This window comes from Trichomycterus rosablanca, chromosome 13, assembly GCF_030014385.1.
Source record: "Trichomycterus rosablanca isolate fTriRos1 chromosome 13, fTriRos1.hap1, whole genome shotgun sequence".
Taxonomy (NCBI): Eukaryota; Metazoa; Chordata; class Actinopteri; order Siluriformes; family Trichomycteridae; genus Trichomycterus; species Trichomycterus rosablanca.
The window spans coordinates 19,783,025-19,803,830 of record NC_086000.1 but is presented as its reverse complement, the minus strand read 5'-3'; the positions used below and the strand labels follow the sequence as shown (position 1 = coordinate 19,803,830).

Sequence of the window (20,806 nt, the reverse complement as noted above, 5' to 3'; positions counted from 1 at the left end):
TCTCTATAATAGTACCCTATTTATCAGTCAAAAAGAACCACCACAGGAACCCCATTACGCAAATATCACTTTGGTGGTTCATACTCAGCAAAGTCACTAACATTTTAATCACATGTTAGTTTGTGTTTGTAACTCTCTCAATGCAAGGAGAAAAATTGTTCACCAAACCCAGCAGTGTCCTTTGGTTACAATGTGTCAACTGATAAAGACTTCAAAATGATTAACACATACTGTGCATAAAAAATTGTTCTAATCTGTAACTGTAGACCTACACAAAGCGTTACCAGTATTTGTTTTTATAAGCTGCCTTTAATATAGTTCATCTTACAACTTAATAAGAGATAAGGTGTAAGCTGACCCTCTGAAACACAGCTTCACTCCACAGAGCAGAATGCTCCTCTACTGCCCACTGTAACACTCTCCTCAGAACATGGACGAACACATCAGAGCAAAGCAGACGCACAATGCTGGAGAAGGAAGGGCAGAGAGGAGGAGGCACAGGTGGACTCAAAGCTGAAAGAGTAAAACAGGAAAATCAACTATGATTATGTAAAATCAAGATCATCAAAAAAGACATTCTGAACAATGATCCGTAAAATGTACAACACTGTGTACTGGCTAAGTTTCCAGTCATCTCTATTCCATGAAATGCAAATAGTGCAGCACAAAAGATTGACAGATCGTCAACTTTATTTTTAAAAAATGTAGTTTTGGTCCAATACACATTATGAGAAAAGTTTAGGAACATCTAGTTAAGTGGAGTGTACACATACCCTTGTGACTCCCTTCCTGAACTCTTTTTTTCTTCTGTGCATCTTCAGCCTGTGGTAGAAAGCCACACAGTTATACAAGAATATATTAAAAAAATAAAAGCACCCTTAGCTATGCCCACGGTCTGGTCAGGCATGATACAGACACAATTAGCCATGTCTGAAGTAGAGAAGGCCATAATGGGAGTCATCTGCAACAGTGACATCTACTGGCTGGTCAATGCAGAGAAATACAGAGAGTATGAAGCTCTTTAGAGGAGCATAAACCTCTCTATAGCAATCCAGTGCTTTGCTGAGTAAAAGTGGCCAGCAGCTTGAAGAGGCATGTGTTAGGCGGCAGCCCTCTATGGCCATGGTGGGTGACATACATGCGCAAAAATTGTGAGTTCAGTAGAACTGGACATGTCTGAACAAAAAGAGAATAAACTTTACACTGTACCTTGCTATGCTGCGATTTGGTGTAGTGGTAAAAGAAAGGATTAAACTCCTTCAGCCATTCCTTCTTTAGTTCATATAAGCCATGACCTGAAACTCCGGGTTTCCTAAACGGGATGCAAATTAATTAATAACAAATAAAAAACAAGTATCTAACAGAAGTATTTTTGATATTGTTATACTTACTTGAATGTTGCAACTTTTGAAATAACCGTTTCAAGACCAGTTTCATGACTTTCCTACAAATACATCATTTTCATATATCATTTTTTATTACAGCAAAAAACTGGCTAATAACTAGACATGATTAAGGATTGTGTAGAATCTTACATTTTCAGGCAGACCTTTGACCAGGCTACTATGAGCCATGGGCTCTATACACAGCAGATGAATCACCTCCCTCATCGTCACATCCTCTTTAGTGACATTACTGATTCCAGGCACGTACCGCTCACCTGCATAAACAATACACGATTCCAAATTAATTAATGTCACAATGGGAACTTTGAGATATCAATTACAAACCCCAAAAAATGTATGGAAAATGCAAATTCTTACATTTACTTTGACTTTTATTTAACTGCAGACAGTATGAACCCAGAATATATCATATTTTGTCTGGTCAGCTTTATTTTATTTGTTAATATACACCCATTCCTGCATTTCAGGCCTGCAACACATTCCAAAAAATGTTGGAACAGGGGCAATTTAGGGCTAGTAATGAGGTACAAAAATCTAAATAATGATGTGATTTTTTTACAGGTGATTGTAATCATGATTTGGTACAAAAGCAGTATTCACAAAAGGCTAAGTAAATCTTTGAGGAACAAAGATGGGCAGAGGATCTCCAGTTTGCCAACAAATGTGTGAGAAAATTATGAAAATAAAAAAAAAACAATGTTACTTAAATAAAAATATTTCTCCCTCTACAGTGCATAAAATCATTAAACAATTCAAAGAATCTGGAGGAATTTCAGTGCATTAAGAGTCTAAGCTGAACACCCATTATCTCTAATTCATCAATAGCTGATATAATCACATGGGCAATAGATTCTTTTGGCAAACCTTTGTGAAGAACTACAGTATGGAGTTAAATGTCATGTAAAACATTACTGTGCAAAAAAGCCTTATGTTAATCTTGTCAATAAGTTGTGTCGAGATTTCTAGGCTCTGAGGCATCTGGCATGGACCATTACATAATGGATATGTGTATTGTGGTCAGACAACTCAGTATTCCAGATCAGTGCCTTTGGCAAAAGTAGTTTACAAATCTGCGATGGCATGATTCATATGGGTCTAAAGAAACACTTGCTTTGTTACAAATAGAGGACAGGTCCAGCAAAAAAGACCTGCTGTGTGGACTTGCCTATGATAATGATTAACGAGTGCAGCATTTCTTCAGTCAGTCTGTTCCACTGCTTCAGAAGGTCCTACACAAATAAAGAGCATTCGCATCAATAGGCACTACAGAACAAAAATAACCCAGAATATGTGGAGATTTCTATACATGTAAGCTGTTTAAACCTACCTGATCCTTACTTGAGCTGTTTCCATTAAACACCTCAAAGAGCTCAAATCTCAATAGAAGTAGCATGATGAAGTGGTTTGGGTCCATTTTGGAGGCAGCAATCTGTGCAAAAATCATTTTTTACAAATATACATTTGGTATTACTGCACATTTAGGTTTGTGGAAATACAGTAGAACAGACTGGTACACACCTGAAGCATGATAACGTCCTTATCAAACATTTCATCTCTGCATTTTACATCCTGATAGTAATACATCTAAAAAAAATTAAAAAACACACACATTACTACCAACACTAATGTATCTTTTAATGCAGCACAGATTTTAAAAATACTTTTTATTAATGTTTATGTATTTTGTATTAAGTAGAGTAGTACAGTTTTATAGTACAGATTTCTTTTTCATGAGTCCACTAATGAATAACCAGGTACATAGGGAAGTGTAGTGTAAATAAATCATGCAAAATTTTCTAACCTGACTAACAAGGGAGAGCCCATTTCTGCGCCACATCTCTGCAGACACCTGAGCAGCCAGTACCAGGCAGCGCACAGACTGCTCCGCAAACAGAGAAAAATCTAGCTGATCCTGAAAACGTACATACAGGTCTATTACTTAACACAAAATCAGAAACCAGTAGGTCATAAGGTGGGGAGAGATACACTTTACCAGTTATTAGATTATAACTCACAGGTTCCACAAAGTCAGGAAGGTATTTAATAACGCCAGTCTGACACAAGAGTACATACAGACCTGCAACCACATACAATATAAAAAAAGGTTAACACGGTTCAAATGACTGGACACTTTTGATGTGTGCAATGATTTGTAGTGTTTAAAAACAAACAGGGCTACTGATCATAGTGTTCATGTAGAAGCTCACCAGCCAGCAGTCTGGATATTGGAAGGTGGATAGAAACGGGTTCTTGGGAGACTTTGTAGGTGCGTGTATGGAGGATGTGCTTGCACATGTAGTAGTCAGTGGATTGGCTGTGAAATGGCTGGTTGGTGCAGCGCAGAAGTGCACGGTGACATTCCTGAAATGCTAGCAGCAAAACCCTTTCCTGTAAAAGATACATTACACATTACAAAATTACATGAAAAAGATAAATGTACAAACATCAGAATAATTTCTGAGAGTGACAAAATACCCAGGGCATGCCATCCATGTTTTTGTGGTGTTTTTTTGTTTGTTTTTGTTTTGTGGTGTTTTTTCGTGTGGCTAATTGGAGCTTATTGCATTCTCGTCACTGCCGCTACCCCTTCCCCAAACTAGGAGGGCCAAGTTCTCACGCACATGCAGATTGCTTATTTTCACCTACTAGGTGCAGGATCTCATATACCCCAGTATTGCACACAGGGAGCCACACACTGCCACTGCAGAGATCGTAATTGCCCAGCAACAAGGACACCTGTTTTAGCCATTGTCTTTCCCCCTTGTGTCTGTGTAGATGCCCGGCTGGCTGAGATTAAAACTCCAGAGCTCTGTATATATGTCATATTTAATGGATATGACAACATGACAAACAGTGTAATAAAACAATGTTTTTTGCTTATTAATGTATGACTTTAAAATGTTTACACAACTTCACAAAAGGACATTGATACAATGCAAAAATTCTAAAAAGCATATTGTTATACTAATTACATTAGTAGCAGAGTTAAGTCCTTACATCAGAGGCACACCAGTCCTGAAACATGGACAGAATGTGACGGAGCTGTATCTGGATAGTAAACCCAGCCTCCCATTCTGGCTCCACCTCAATGTGCTGACCAAACTGCCTCTTTACTTCCTCCATTCCCTGGCACAAGATGAAAGCAGAAATCATACCACTCCTTATAAATCATGCCTAATGTCTTTTTATTTTCTGTATAAAAGACCTTTTGGTCATCTTTCTCAAAATAAGCAGTTATTTCAGTTTGTAAATAGAGTGTAAAAAGCAATCGTACTTTCTATTGCACCTTTAAACTGAGCAACTGCAAATGTGAGCAATCACAAGATCTTAATGTGCTGCTGCAAGTTTAACTGGCTAATTTATTTCACAATTCATGACTATACCGATTTATGACAATGTTAGAGTTATGATACCAAATTAAGTAACTCTTAAACCCCGGTTAGGCGTACACTTTCATTCATATATCAATCTATGCACTTCCATGTGCACACCACAGCAAGCTAAAAAAGAAGAATGTAGATAACTGCCAAGTTATTTCTAAGATTTCAGCCAAGAAAGAAAATTACAATAAATCTTTAAAAAAGGAGACAATAATAGCTTCATTACTTAAATGGATGAATTAATCTTAGGGTGATCTAGTACCTGCATACAGTTTAGCAGCCCCAGAAAGACATTAAAACCTTCCAAAAACTTTGCCCTTAATGGTTCAGTCCATACTGTGGGTTTGCTGATGAGAATGTACCTAAACATGGAGAACACAACACACATAATCATTACACTGAAATGACACAAAATGTCCAATTTTGTGCAATTATTTCTCAGTCTTTCGTACACATAGATGAACCAAAACATTAGGACTGCCCCCAAAAACATGCAGGGTAAAGCCTTTGAAAACAATTGTGTATGTCACAGTTAGGGATAAACGTTGGGCTGGTAGTTAATCGTAGTACAAGTGCTGAAAGCAGCAACTATTGTCAGGCATAAAGACCTGAGTGACCTATTGACAGTGGTCCAAGGAGGGACGAGCCACAAACCGCAGTAAAACTGCCCATCCTTTTGTCTTTCGGTTTTAACGTCAAGTGGTCTAACAAATTCTGTTTTCTCCAAGATCAGGTGGATGGCTGGACAGGTGCGCATTGTTAACCTGCACAAGTGATGGCAGATGATTTACTCTTATATGATCTACCTGGCAACATACAGAAGTTGAAGGACCTGCTAGTAATGTCTTGGTCTGAGACACCACCAAACTGTCTTTCAAAGGTCTTGTGGAGTCCATGTCTTGGTAAGTCCAAGCTGTTTTGGCATCATATTTAACGAGTGTTCCTAAAGCTTTGGCTCATCTGTGTATGTAATTGCACATCAAATAAATGCTCACTTGAGATCATGGAAGATCACTTGAACCCGGAAGAACTTGTCAGAATTATAGCCCTGAAAATGGAAGCGTTGGTTTCGATCCAGATGTTCCCTCAGCATCTCCATGACTGTGTCTATAATCACCTTTATTACATTGCCTTCCTCAATCAGCTGTCTGGCCTGAATACACAAACACAGCAAATTTGAAAAAGAAGAATTAATTATTTAAGAGAAAATTTAGATTTTCTGTCTCCTTCAGTGTCTCATACGTACAAAAAAAACATTATATAGAGCATATGGCATTCCAAAAAATCCCCCTAATTCCTATTACTGTAATCAAGCTTCTGCTCAGTCTATTAGTTCATAATCAATTTACAACAGTGGCACTAGGCACAGCAACCTGATAATAACCCTGTTAATAATGAAGCTTGAATTTACAGCATAAGGCCAAACGTATGTGGACACCACTCCTAATTATGGAGTTCAAGTGTACCAGTCATACTCATTGCTACCTAGTGTTTAATCAAGTATATAAAATACATCATAAAATTCTAACTTTGCGGCAAGTCTGAGAAAGGCCCTTTCTGTTCTAGCATGACTCTACCCTGTGCAAAAAGAGATCCAGTAGTCAAAACATGACATAATATAGAAAATATGTGCAACATTAAGTCAACAGCACAAATGTAAACCATTAATCTCAGTAATTGTATGATAACTACAGTGGGGCCAAAAAGTATTTAGTCAGCCACTGATTGTGCAGGTTCTCCTACTTAGAAAGATGAGAGAGGTCTGTAATTTTCATCATAGGTACACTTCAACTATGAGAGACAAAATGAGAAAAAAAAATCCAGGAAATCACATTGTAGGATTTTTAAAGAATTTATTCGTAAATGATGGTGGAAAATAAGTATTTGGTCAATAACAAACAAGCAAGATTTCTGGCTCTCACAGACCTGTAACTTCTTCATTAAGAAGCTCTTCTGTCCTCCACTCGTTACCTGTATTAATGGCCCCTGTTTGACCTCGTTATCTGTATAAAAGACACCTGTCCACAGCCTCAAACAGTTAGACTCCAAACTCAACCATGGCCAAGACCAAAGAGCTGTCGAAGGACACCAGGAAGAAAATTGTAGACCTGCACCAGGCTGGGAAGAGTGAATCTACAATAGGCAAGCAGGTTGGTGTGAATAAATCAACTGTGGGAGCAATTGTAAGAAAATGGAAGACATACAAGACCATTGATAATCTCCCTTGGGGTCAAGATCTCATCCCGTGGGGTCAAAATGATCATGAGAACGGTGAGCAAAAATCCCAGAACTACACGGAGGGACCTGATGAATGACCTGCAGAGAGCTGGGACCAAAGTAACAAAGGCTACCATCAGTAACACACTACGCCGAGAGGGACTCAAATCCTGCAGTGTCAGGCGTGTCCCCCTGCTTAAGCCAGTACATACCCGTCTGAAGTTTGCCAGAGAGCATATGGATGATCCAGAAGAGGATTGGGAGAATATCATGTGGTCAGATGAAACCAAAATGGAACTTTTTGGTAAAAACTCAACTCGTCGTGTTTGGAGGAAGAAGAAAAACCCAAGAACACCATACCTACTGTGAAGCATGGGGGTGGAAACATCATGCTTTGGGGCTGTTTTTCTGCAGTGGGGACAGGACGACTGATCCGTGTTAAGGGAAGAATGAACGGGGCCATGTATCGTGAGATTTTAAGCCAAAACCTCCTTCCATCAGTGAGAGCATTGAAGATGGAACGTGGCTGGGTCTTCCAGCATGACAATGATCCCAAACTCACTGCTCGGGCAATGAAGGAGTGGCTCCGTAAAAAGCATTTCAAGGTCCTGGAGTGGTCTAGCCAGTCTCCAGACCTCAACCCCATAGAAAAGGAGGAATGGAGGAATGGGCCAAAATACCAGCTACAGTGTGTGCAAACCTGGTGAAGACTTACAGGAAACGTTTGACCTCTGTCATTGCCAACAAAGGTTATGTTACAAAGTATTGAGTTGAACTTTTGTTATTAACCAAATACTTATTTTCCACCATCATTTACAAATAAATTCTTTAAAAATCCTACAATGTGATTTCCTGGATTTTTTTCCTCATTTTGTCTCTCATAGTTGAAGTGTACCTATGATGAAAATTACAGACCTCTCTCATCTTTCTAAGTAGGAGAACCTGCACAATCAGTGGCTGACTAAATACTTTTTGACCCCACTGTATGAGCTGAACTTTTATAAATGTGATAGGGTCCAGGTACAGTTGGCATGTGGTTTTGTTGTTGGGGGTATTACCAGGGTGGGTACAGTAAAGATCTGTACAGACAAGGCTGTAATGGAGAGGTTCCTCTCATGATCATCACTGATGAAATCTTCCTGTAACTGCTTATAAAGCTGTAGAAGAACACAAAACACTGTTATATTTGGGTACATATTATATAATACTTATTGTTATTTTTTTGTTTAGACCAGTGGTTCTAAACCTTTTTCAGCTGAGATGAACTAGTGTGCAACAATGGATATGAGCCTGTCTTACATACTGAACTTTTACATTAATTTATTATAGAAATGATAGCCCTTTGCTGTAATATAAATAAAACAAACCTCTGTAAATTTTATTGCAAACTGCCTTTTATAGTCTGTCTCCATCAGCATACTACAGAAAATCAGCTCATGGATGACCTTGCGAGCTCCTGATTAAAGAGGAAATGCAGGTTTACATTTAGTGCTTATATAGATTATAAAGTGTCATTATAGTATATAAACATAATTCAACTACACAGCACTATTTTTAAAAAACATTTATTTAAAATGGTTTAACAAGAGACAAGAAATAGTGTATTCACTTGCCTTTGTAAAGTCTGGCATCATGTAACATGAGCCTGCTGATTAAACAGGGAGTAACACTGTCAGCACCCGGCTGAAGAGCCACCTGGCAAAATACCTGCCTAAAGCCCACTGTGTAAGTGTGTGTGTGTGTGTGTGTGTGTGTGTGTGTGTGTGTGTGTGTGTGTGTGTGTGTGTGTTTGTTTTTGATTGACAAAGAGAGTAAGAAAAAGGAAAATCACAAATAGAAAATGTTGAATTACAGAGTGCCAGTAAAAAGTACAAAACACTATACAAAACACAATACACTTTGCTTTAATGTTCAAATATAAAAAAAGACATGTTAGGAAATACGACAGAGAGATTATGTAGGTTACATTTACACTACATACACTACAGATTTTTCTTATGTAATGCAGATTTGTCTTTATTATGAAAACAGTAAAGGAGCAAAGCTCTAGTGTCTAATTAACAGGATAATAAAACAATAATATACCATATAATCTGTTATTAACCTAAAAAACAGTAAAATTATATCTAGCACTGTAAATGAAGTCTAGGGCAGCTTGTTTGACCTTTTTTCAGGTATGCATGCACACAAATTACTGGTATATGTAACTACTTTTAACCAAACGTATACAGAATTAGTTAAATTATAATCCATTTCACCACGCTGTTTACATGTTGTTTTAATATTTAAAATATTATAAAAATAGATGTTATTATAATATCAAAAGTAGGGTATACCTGAGTAGCCAATGATCTGCTGGAACCAGGTGCCCAGTCTAAGGGCAAAGGTCTGATGGGCCATCACTGATGAGTGCAGGATCTCCACTCTCAGGGGCTGTTGAGTAATGTGCTCCGAGTTGGCCTGCAATGTATAGAAGATGGAGTGGACATTATGGCAGTTTTAATGACTCAAGCACCAACAGTAGGAGACACAACTAAGTGTTTCATTAATATAAAGTCACCAGCACCTAGTTGGGTTTTCTACTGTTTGATCACTTCTCAATCATTCTCAAAACACTAAATAAAGATGTAGGTTCACATGTTTTGAAAGAAAACTCACCCGGATATTTTAATTTATGTAAAATAGGCAAATAAATGCAACCCGTTAACTGTTTACTTGAAGACTGTGAGATAAAATGATGCAAATTCAGACAGTTACTGCTAAAGGTGTACTAGAAGTCACAATTTATAAATATGAAAGAGGGTTAACAGGCACAAAACTAGGCATTTACCCTAATTTGTTCTTTGTCTTGTTGACAGGATCTCAAGGTTCCTCTTTTGACAGCTCTGCGCCCCTGAAGGACAAGCACAGTAAGGCACAATACACTTGTTCTTACATATTAATAAGAACAGTAGATGATTTTAAGTGCACATTTCAAATACACTACCTCTTTGTCAATGAGAGCAGTGTGTGTGTGAGCTTCAACAGGGCTACAGCTGATTGCTCTCTGAAGTGTGTAGATCACATGATCAAAGGAGTGGCGTTCATCATTGTAAAGCACACAGTAGTATGTGTCCTCCCTCACTCTAAAGACAGAAAGAAAAATACAGACTGCTCAGCTACAAATGTACTTTTTAAATAGTGTTTGCTTTTACAAGGTTTACTGCCATTATCATGATCATTATTTTACTGATTGATGATTGGACATCTTGATTCTTACTTACTCATTATTAAAGAACAAGGCAGCAACAATACAGACATGAGGAACAAATGACAAGACCTTAAACAAGCAACCGTCTGATTAGTCCAGCACCTTAACCACTGAGCTACCACTGCCCCACGATTAGGACATTAATGTATAGATTAACGCTCTGTTCTAGCGCCGAAGTGGTGGAATGAACTTCCTCTGTCTGTCCGAACATCTGAGTCTCTTGCTGTCTTTAAAAAAACGATTAAAAACTCACCTTTTTACTAATCACTTAGGCTGACTTGTACTTATTTACTAACATTTTGTTCCATTCTTTTCCATTTCCGAAAAAAAAAAAAAAAAAAGGCACTTTGGTTCTAACAGGTTTTAGCAGATTTATGTTATTCGACTGTTGTTTACCTAAACTTGAGAAATGAAATGTTCACTATAGAAGCACTTCTGTAAGTCGCTCTGGATAAGAGCGTCTGCTAAATGCTGAAAATGTAAATGTAAATGTAAATATAGATAAGCTAAGGCATAAGCTTGTATGTAATGTCAGGCTGATTGGGTCTACATTTTGTTAGATTTTGGGAGTAAACAGTACAGTTGTAAATTGTAAAACAAAAAATATATATATTGTATGACTGACCCAGGTTTCAAATCTTCTGGAAGTTCACTACCCTCCTCCCACACAATCAGATCAGCAAAGTACTGCAGGAGCACCTGGAAAAGCTTCTGAGCACGCTCATGCAGACCCGCGTCCAACAAACACTCATCCTGTAACACACAGTCACACAGCAAGGTCTGAACCATTTTTCAGTAATCAAAATGTATAAAGACAAGTAAGAAACAATCTAGGACACTCAGTAAAGCAAAGTACAAACTGACATTACAAGTATTATTAGTGTATGTTGTTATCAAATAACTACATTTTGCACTAAGTAATGTATCATTGTCTACGCTCCTTTGCCCTGGATAGGTAAGTTTCGAATTTATTAACTGTATTGTGAAATAATTGTGAGAATATTAATCATCTTGCCTTTCCCACTCTGCAGGAGCAAGAAAGAAAACAGTTCTTGTTATATTTACAAAGTCACATGTGTCAATAAATATAACAAGAACTGCTTTCTTTTTGCTCCTGCAGAATGGGAAAGGCAAGATGATTAATATATATATTTTACCTATCCAGGGCAAAAGAGCACAGACAATGATACATTACATAGTGTAAAATGTAGTTATTTATTAACAATATACACTGTCTGTTTACTTACAGTACAGCACTACAGGCACTGATATCAAATGCCTGTCAAAAGGAAAATTAAGGTTTTTGTAAATATTTTTAGGCTTTTTTTTTATTGAAAGGCTTCTGAACAGTATACGTGTTTACAATTTGCCTCAATTGGACAGTTATTGCTGATCTGATCTCAGCACAATGACAACAGACAGGACAACAGACACCGGCTGTTTTCTAACCAGCCGTGACTGCTTTCAGAACATAATGTAATCACAGCAAATCAAGTGAGAGACATGCACAGTAAACAGACACCTGGTAAGTCAAGCTTTTAGAGATAACTTGTACAGGAAAATAGCATCTATTATTAAGCATGTGCACTGCATTTAAATGCTGCTTTTACATGTGTACCAAAAATATCAGATGTTTTTACAATGTAAACAACTATTGTAGCATAATTATACATAAATTATATGAATGCCTGCCAGTAGACATGTTATATTTTTTGTACAATATGATAAAATAGTTAAAACAAATACCATGGTGTCACAGCATCATTTAAAATGACACAAAGTGATAACAGAAAAAATACATAATTTTTTAACTATTATTCAATACTGTAATTTTAAACATTAATCATTTAAAATGACTGTACACTGTGGACATCCCTGTGTATTAAATGTGCAGAATCCCAAACTGTTACTTGCTTTTGCTTGTATAAGTAACTTGTAGTAGTAAAAATTAGCATAGATACAGTGGGGCCAAAAAGAATTTAGTCAGCCACTGATTGTGCAAGTTCTCCTACTTAGAAAGATGAGAGAGGTCTGTAATGAGACAAAATGAGAAAAAAAAAATCCAGGAAATCCCATTGTAGGATTTTTAAAGAATTTATTTGTAAATTATGGTGGAAAATAAGTATTTGGTCAATAACAAAAGTTCAACTCAATACTTTGTAACATAACCTTTGTTGGCAGTGACAGAGGTCAAACGTTTCCTGTAAGTCTTCACCAGGTTTGCACACACTGTAGCTGGTATTTTGGCCCATTCCTCCATGCAGATCTCCTCTAGAGCAGTGATGTTTTGGGGCTGTCTCTGGGCAACACGGACTTTCAACTCCCTCCACAAATGTTCTATGGGGTTGAGGTCTGGATACTGGCTAGGCCACTCCAGGACCTTGAAATGCTTTTTACGGAGCCACTCCTTCGTTGCCTGAGCGGTGTGTTTGGGATCATTGTCATGCTGGAAGACCCAGCCACGTTTCATCTTCAATGCTCTCACTGATGGAAGGAGGTTTTGGCTTAAAATCTCACGACACATGGCCCCGTTCATTCTTCCCTTAACACGGATCAGTCGTCCTGTCCCCTTTGCAGAAAAACAGCCCCATGCTTCACAGTAGGTATGGTGTTGTTGGGATGCAACTCAGCATTCTTCTTCCTCCAAACACGACGAGTTGAGTTTTTACCAAAAAGTTCCATTTTGGTTTCATCTGACCACATGATATTCTCCCAATCCTCTTCTGGATCATCCATATGCTCTCTGGCAAACTTCAGACGGGCCTGGACATGTACTGGCTTAAGCAGGGGGACACGCCTGGCACTGCAGGATTTGAGTCCCTCTCGGCGTAGTGTGTTACTGATGGTCCCTTTGTTACTTTGGTCCCAGCTCTCTGCAGGTCATTCATCCGGTCCCTCCGTGTAGTTCTGGGATTTTTGCTCACCGTTCTAATGATCATTTTGACCCCACGGGATGAGATCTTGCGTGGGGCCCCAGATCGAAGGAGATTATCAATGGTCTTGTATGTCTTCCATTTTCTTACAATTGCTCCCACAGTTGATTTATTCACACCAACCTGCTTGCCTATTGTAGATTCACTCTTCCCAGCCTGGTGCAGGTCTACAATTTTCTTCCAGGTGTCCTTCGACAGCTCTTTGGTCTTGGTAACGGTTGAGTTTGGAGTCTGACTGTTTGAGGCTGTGGACAGGTGTCTTTTATACAGATAACGAGGTCAAACAGGTGCCATTAATACAGGTAACGAGTGGAGGACAGAAGAGCTTCTTAAAGAAGAAGTTACAGGTCTGTGAGAGCCAGAAATCTTGCTTGTTTGTTATTAACCAAATACTTATTTTCCACCATAATTTACAAATAAATTCTTTAAAAATCCTACAATGTGATTTCCTGGATTTTTTTTTCTTATTTTGTCTCTCATAGTTGAAGTGTACCTATGATGAAAATTACAGACCTCTCTCATCTTTCTAAGTAGGAGAACTTGCACAATCAGTGGCTGACTAAATACTTTTTGGCCCCACTGTATATCTGAGCCTAATCACTTAATTCCTACCTAAAATAGTCAAATACAGTAACTTTGTTTATGTGGTTATTACTGAATAAACCTTCATAAATGTGACATTTACAATAAGTGGCTTCAATGCATTGATGTATCCAACTTATTTGCTCTAAATACATATAAAAATTACTATCAATTTTACAGTCGCATTTAACTGCATAGCAAATCACTTATTTAATCATCTATCCATATTTATTAACCTTCCATTTCAACAGCAAGGCTCATTAGTGATGCGGGCCTCCATAAATGTCACTTTCCCACACTTACTGGTTTCCCAGGCCAACCAGAGGACAGCAACTTTTCGAGTAAGATCTTCTGACCTCAGGGCAGGAAGTCTGTTTAAATGAGTCAAGGCGTGGAAATCTGCCTTCTAAACCTAAACAGTAATACTGGCAGAAACTAAGCCTCACCGTCTCCATAGCTTCAGCAGTGCCAGGGTCATGTTGGGAGCAGCAGGGACCAGTCTTCCAGGCCTCCATATCCCCACAGTCACAGAAACCTCCTCCTGCAGATGCATGCATCTAGGAGGGGAAAAAACTAGATAGTTAAAAACAATTATCAACATTTAATAAAAGCCTGCAAACTTGGTACGTGATAAGCTGTCCTGTTTAAATGGTCTTCACACTGTAAGATTGGGAACAATGATGTATTTTGGATTTTCTACCAGTCATTATGACTTGAAGGCTATCAGTAGGTTCAACCAAATAACTTATTAGAAATCATTTATTAGGAATTATGTAGAAAATTTGATGGATGATGCCTTGTCAGGCCATAAGACTTTTTCTTCATTGATCACAGCTCCAAACTTTTGCTTTCTGTGATACAAAAGGTTTTTGAATGTTGATCATCGTTGTAAGACATACAGTCATACGACATACAGTTCTCGTTTGCTACCAATAAAGCATCATGAATAATTAGTTGCATATAACTCATAGAGAAACTGTTCCAAAACAGTTTTAGTATTTTGCATGTATGTGTATGTATGAACCTATATAACACCGTCCTAATCTAACATTACTTAACAGGATCTTGCAAACCTTCATAGGTTAAATACATTTTGTCTAGACTTCAATGAATTATAAGGAGAAACTTGTTAATAAATGGAATGTAAATCAGTTTTATTCACTGACCTTGTAGCGGTGGCTTTTGTGTACACTGTTCTGAAAGCAGTCCATACATAGCACACAGGTAGGATCTATTGCACAGTCCCTGCAAACCCATGCAAAAAATCATTCAAAATAATTCCAGTTTAGTTATATAACTATAACTCTGTTTCCAACTTGGTTGTTTTATGCAATTCATTAAACTCCAGTGAATTAGTTTTTACTTGAAATCATATTGCAATATAGTTTATAACATCCTAGTTAGCTTAACCAACACCGTTCTGAGTCATTCTGTATCAGGTGTATTGCTAATTAGACAAAACTGCATTCCTTTTATATCTGGAAGAAATCCTAATACTAGAGATGCACAAACACGTGGGTGTAAACAAATCAAAGAATAGTATTTACACACAAATAACATCCTACTAACAACTTCTAATGTGTTTTTGTATTTCAATAGAACTGTGCACTAATATTTAAACATGTAAAATGTATAAAACATAGCATAAAATGTAATGCATCAGTCGCTCACCAGAAGTTAAATTTAGGTGATCTACAGTGTCTTTTAATGTCAATAAAATATCTAAAGGAAACTCATCGTTTTACCACTAAGTATTTAGAATATTCATACCATGGTATACTTGTGTCTTACTAACCTGCAGGAGTAGACAGTTTCACCCTCTTTGAACACACGTCCACACTGCTGGGAGGATAAACTGGAGTGTCTCTGTTGCAATTTCTCTAAACCAACTTGTGGTTCCTCCCCAAACAAGAAGCACTCTAGAGGGTATAGGACACGATCCTGAACTTTCTTCTCTTCTTCCACTGGTTGAGGCTCAGCCTGCAGGCAATAAATATGGGGGACCTGCTCTGCCAAATACTGGAGTATTGCAGCATGCCAGTTTGAGGCTTCCCTCCATTGCTTATGGAAACAGAAAGAGATATTTGCAGAAAATGAAGAATAGCAGACTTATAATTCAAACATTTTCACTCATGTGTTCAGTACATCTACATTTCTGAGGAATAAGAGTATTCAGTCTTTACTTAACTATTTGTCTGATCAACACCACACCAGTCAAAGGAAACGCAAGTCCACAATCTAAAACCAAGCTTGCCCCAGTAATACTTTTTTTTAAATCCCAATACATTTCTGTTGGATATCAGGATATAAATCTGCATATGCACAAATATATTAATTTTCCAAGAGGAATAAGTCAAAAATCAACATATTTCTTTCTTTATAAGGACAAAGTCAAAAGTTTTGACATTGGGATAGCAGAACAACTGGGAGAGAAAAAATTAAAGCGTAGAGCACTTCTTAAGTGTATAAAAACCTGTCTGTTATAATCTGCTGCTGTCCAGTTTAAGGAACAGTTGCAACTTCACATGTTTCAGTGGAGGTGGATGCTTGTCTTGGGCCTGTTTCAGCCAGCGTGGGTGGCATGTATGCAGTGGAGTATTTGCAATGAAGGATTGAAAGGAATTCAGCACAGCTTCCAACAACTACTACAACCTCGCAACAATTATTAGAGTTGATCAGTATTGAAAACAGTTAGAAGAGGAATTAACTATTTATAATATTTGCATATATAGAAATGGTTGTATTAAATTGTATGGGATTCATTTCTATTGGATTGTAAAAGTTAATAAAACTTTGGGACTCTAATACCTTATTTAGTCCTTTAGTGTTTACATAGCTTAGTGTTTCTTTGTTTAATCTTACTGCTTTCAGTTTGATAAGCTTTCATTACGTACAGGAACAAAATCACAAGCGTATTTCATTCCTCAGCCATACCTCAGCGTCTTGAAAAAGGTCCTACTGCCTAAGGCATTTTTCAAGACTCTAAGGTACTTTTTTTAATGTTTCACTTTCATGTTTCAATCATCTCCATAATGCAGCTAAAATTTCCACCCATTTTGTCTTGGTATCTTGTCTACATGTTATATTATTCCAACAAAAGTTATACTAATTACATCTAAAATATAATGAGGCAGACATGTGCTACAGCGGTAAATTATGCAAGCCCACGACCCCTGGGAACCCCTGTGTTCAAAACCCCATTGGTGCTACCGGCTGGTCAGGCATCTACATACAGACATAACTGGCTATGTCTGAGGGGGAATGGCTTAGGCCCTGCAATGAATTGGCGTAGTGTCTGCGGAGTTTGTTATTGTATTTTGCCCAGTGATTCTGGGGAAACTGGACCCTAGCAAACCTGACCAGGATAAAGTTGTGATAAAACATGAAGGTGTGTGGGTGACGCAGCAGTCTATTACACTAGCCCACCACCCCTGAGATTTTAGCTGGCCACTTGCCTAGGCAGCTACCCAACCCGACTGTCAATGTAATGTCTTGGGGAGATGGACTGTTGGTTTTTGTTTTATTTTAGGGTTTAGCCTGTAATTACATGACTTCATATCCTAATTTTACATATGTGTGTGTAATTACTTATAATTACATTCAATATATACTTTGTTTCTATCCTGGGCAATGTTTTTAAGTAGGTGCATTTTGTAAATCAAGCCCTATTTAAAGCTACTATTTTAATATTTGGGAATTATCAAAAATTATTCACAAAATTACATTGAAACATAAAAACTGACTAGACTACCATGAACCGTATGTTAGAAGCAACCATGTTATTTATGGATCACAGATTAAATGTTTGTAGAAATAATAATAATTAAAATATTGTATTATTTTGTTAAGTAATATGACACTATATGATGCTACTTGTAATTGTTGGATGTTGTAATTGTTAGATGTTAAAATACATCAAACGTAGACCGGTGTCAGGACGTAAACATGGTCCATCTTGAGTACTTTATTAAAAATGAAAACAAAAAGTAACTTAATCAAAACATAAACCGCACAAATACAAATCTGTCTGGATTAGCCGCTACATTTACTGTTCTGTCTGTCTCTACATGTTGACGTTCTGTCTGAAGCCGCATACTAACCTACTAAATAGTATACAGAAGCAGCAATGGTATAACTGCTCCTGAACTAACTTCACATACTATGTAGTAGGCTAGTATGTCACTGAGCCGCAGCCTTATAGCTAGCAAACATGACAACAAGGCTGCAAAGAGAAGTTTACATCGCACAAACAACCCTAATGGCATAAAAAAACAACCCGCTTTTAAGCGAAACCCACGCATAAATAAAGGGAGTGTAGATATGAAAATAAATAAGGAATTATTACCGTGCTCAACTGCAGTCCGTTTGCGGATTTTTCCTCTTCCGCCATGTTCAGTGGCGCACAATGCGAGCGCACTACCAGCGCAGCCGCAATTCAACCCTGTTTACGACACCACTGAAAGTGAAAGGACTAGCTTAACCACAGTTGTAGATGTTTAATTGTTCTAATACTGTATCTTTCCGATAGTTTGGGCAAAATAAATCCAATAAACTATATTTAATTGACTATTTATAAAATCGAGAAAATGAGAATAAACTAGTGGAGTGCAGATGATTGTTGACAGATGTAGGCTTACTGCATTATACGTACAATAAAGCTTTTAACATCCTGCCATACTGTCATACATGATAGATTGTATACTAATGTTGTTTACTAAGGTCTTTATAATACTGATGTAATCAAAATGTAATAATAAATTACAGGGTCTACTTGGCTGAGTGTTGGTGTATTCCTTTAGTAATGCATGGGCCTTGGTTCGAATCCCACTCAAGAAGTCTCACTGCAATTTCCTTCGGGATCAGTAAAGTGTTATCTTATCTTATCTCTCTTATCTTAAATAATGGGATAAATAAAGTATCTATCTATATTTCTAAACGTAGAACTCTAAAGACAACATTATTACAATACCAGTGTCAAGTCCCTGAAGAAAGCTAATATTACTCACTAGTAACAGTGTGTGCATAAACTAACATGAAGTATTTACATTCCAGTCTTGTACTGCTATGACAATCTTGGGATTTCAGTGAGGTCTGCAAGAGGTCTGTTCCTAGTGATAAAGGGATCAGAACATAAATCATAAGCTTTTGTCAACAGCAACTTCTAAGCATGGTTATGTAACGCTTGCTTGACTGACATCCTTTTTGCAGCAGACCAATGTTCCATGCACTTTGTACTTACAATTATTTGTTTAGATCACCATGGGACCTGAAGTTGGTTAGAATAGCCCCAATTAACAACCTCATAGACTTACCCAACAGATTTAGTAAAATTAAGAAAAAAAATTAAATTTATGGGGTTTTTTTTCAAAAGGATAGAAAACAAGTCTGACATACCAGTACATTTCCATTAAAAGCATGTGTAAGTTTCAAGTTACATGTGTAATTTTAGCTGTAAATCACTCCACAGATAAATTCTGATATTTTTGTATTAAATATTGGTTTCTAAGACAGTAAGAATGAAAAATCTTACTTATTAAGTTTAATAATGCAAAAACATCCATATTATAAATGTGGCATGGTGTACTTTAATATGCCTCTTTTAAAGATGATGATATTACCAGGCATATAACCAGGCATAAACATGATATACATGCATTTCCTGAAGGTTTTAGTAAAACCTGAGAAAGTAAACATTATTGAAATATACTTTTATCATACAAATGACATATTGTAAAGCATAGGATCTTGATTAAAAAACCAAAACCATGATCTACATCCTAAAGCGAAGAGAAGGCAGAGATAAGACAGAGAAAGAATAAGAACCAGGTTGTTATCTATATACCTGCTTCTTGATCCACCAGCATGTGACAACCCTAGTTTTTGGAAAGGAATAAACACAAGGAACTCAGTTTTTTCCTTGTGATGGCAAAAGAGCCAAAGTGCCCCCTCACCCCAGAAAAAAATGATAAAGAATGTTGACATAAGTGCCAGCAGAAAAAGCCAGGCTAGACTGAGTTAATAACTGATTACTTTTTACTATTGCTCTGCAATGAAACATATAAGTAAAGCTTGGTGTTTATCAGAATAATCAAGAATTAAGTAAATTGTGTAGGCTTACTGCATTATACAATAAAGCTTTTCCCATCCTGCCATACTCTGTGTCATGTATGGGAATGATAGATTGTTTACTAATGTTGTTTACTAAGGCCTTTATGATACTGATTTGATTAAAATATGAATTATAATATTTTGTTTTAAATATTGGTTTCTAATATGCGTCCGATAGAGGACGCCAATTCAAGCTAATGTAAAAAGAAATAGAAGAAAAAAAATCTAAAATAAAAGGCTCGATAAGTTAAAATAAAACGAAATGTATAAAACTACTGTACCTATATACACGTGTCAGTTTGTAAAAGATAGAGTCAGTAATAACTTGAACTGACATAAAATCATGACAATGTATTCTATTCAGAATTCGATATGCCAAAAAAGCTGTCTGTGTTCTGTCTGCATGAGTATATGCAGGGGTATATTTTGTTGGGGTTTGTGTCACAGTGGCAGCTTATTTGCATCTAATAATCAATGCAAATCCAATTTATGCAAATCATTATACTTTTAATAAATAACTGAAAAATACATTTTCTTATTAGTTTAACTTTTTAATAAATAATTAAATTAATTAAATAATAATCTATAGCCCTGACAGAGAGCATGGGCTTGCTTGTTCCTCTGTTTTTTTATCTTATTTATTTTATTTTGTTTTTTTTATTTTTTAATTATTATTATTATTATCTTGCGCTCCCTAGATGTAATTTATAGGTATGACATCCTCCACGAAAATTTGTATTCTTTTTTATTGTTCTGTATGTTATGTTGTTTAAAATAAAATAAAATATAAAAAAAAAAATTTTTAAAGAGAGCATGGGCTTGAGTTCAGCAGATCAGAATGTGGTGCGAGCCACGAAAATAATGTATTTCAGACTGATGGTGACTCTACTTTTGAAATGTATCTGAGCGGAAGTTGATTTATGCAGTTTC

General features: G+C 36.9%; 1 protein-coding gene across 1 annotated transcript in view; it reads right to left on the bottom strand.

Annotated features, from left to right (window-relative positions):
* The window catches only part of ubr1 (ubiquitin protein ligase E3 component n-recognin 1), a 30,320-nt gene extending 12,149 nt beyond the window's left edge, over positions 1–18,171 (bottom strand). Inside the window, exons 1-25 of the mRNA XM_063006937.1 lie at positions 18,114–18,171; positions 15,564–15,829; positions 14,935–15,013; positions 14,215–14,325; positions 10,879–11,006; positions 9,990–10,128; positions 9,834–9,896; positions 9,340–9,463; positions 8,617–8,724; positions 8,371–8,459; positions 8,062–8,160; positions 5,782–5,939; positions 5,049–5,148; positions 4,404–4,532; positions 3,614–3,794; positions 3,422–3,483; positions 3,208–3,318; positions 2,925–2,990; positions 2,734–2,835; positions 2,572–2,635; positions 1,536–1,660; positions 1,392–1,444; positions 1,210–1,312; positions 774–822; positions 359–513 (exon numbers count right to left, since the gene is read on the bottom strand). Coding sequence (XP_062863007.1) covers positions 359–513; positions 774–822; positions 1,210–1,312; positions 1,392–1,444; positions 1,536–1,660; positions 2,572–2,635; positions 2,734–2,835; positions 2,925–2,990; positions 3,208–3,318; positions 3,422–3,483; positions 3,614–3,794; positions 4,404–4,532; positions 5,049–5,148; positions 5,782–5,939; positions 8,062–8,160; positions 8,371–8,459; positions 8,617–8,724; positions 9,340–9,463; positions 9,834–9,896; positions 9,990–10,128; positions 10,879–11,006; positions 14,215–14,325; positions 14,935–15,013; positions 15,564–15,829; positions 18,114–18,158 — 2,709 coding nt within the window. The 5' untranslated portion in view covers positions 18,159–18,171. The remainder of the gene's footprint in view (positions 1–358; positions 514–773; positions 823–1,209; positions 1,313–1,391; positions 1,445–1,535; positions 1,661–2,571; positions 2,636–2,733; positions 2,836–2,924; positions 2,991–3,207; positions 3,319–3,421; positions 3,484–3,613; positions 3,795–4,403; positions 4,533–5,048; positions 5,149–5,781; positions 5,940–8,061; positions 8,161–8,370; positions 8,460–8,616; positions 8,725–9,339; positions 9,464–9,833; positions 9,897–9,989; positions 10,129–10,878; positions 11,007–14,214; positions 14,326–14,934; positions 15,014–15,563; positions 15,830–18,113) is intronic.
* Positions 18,172–20,806: the final 2,635 nt, after the last annotated feature.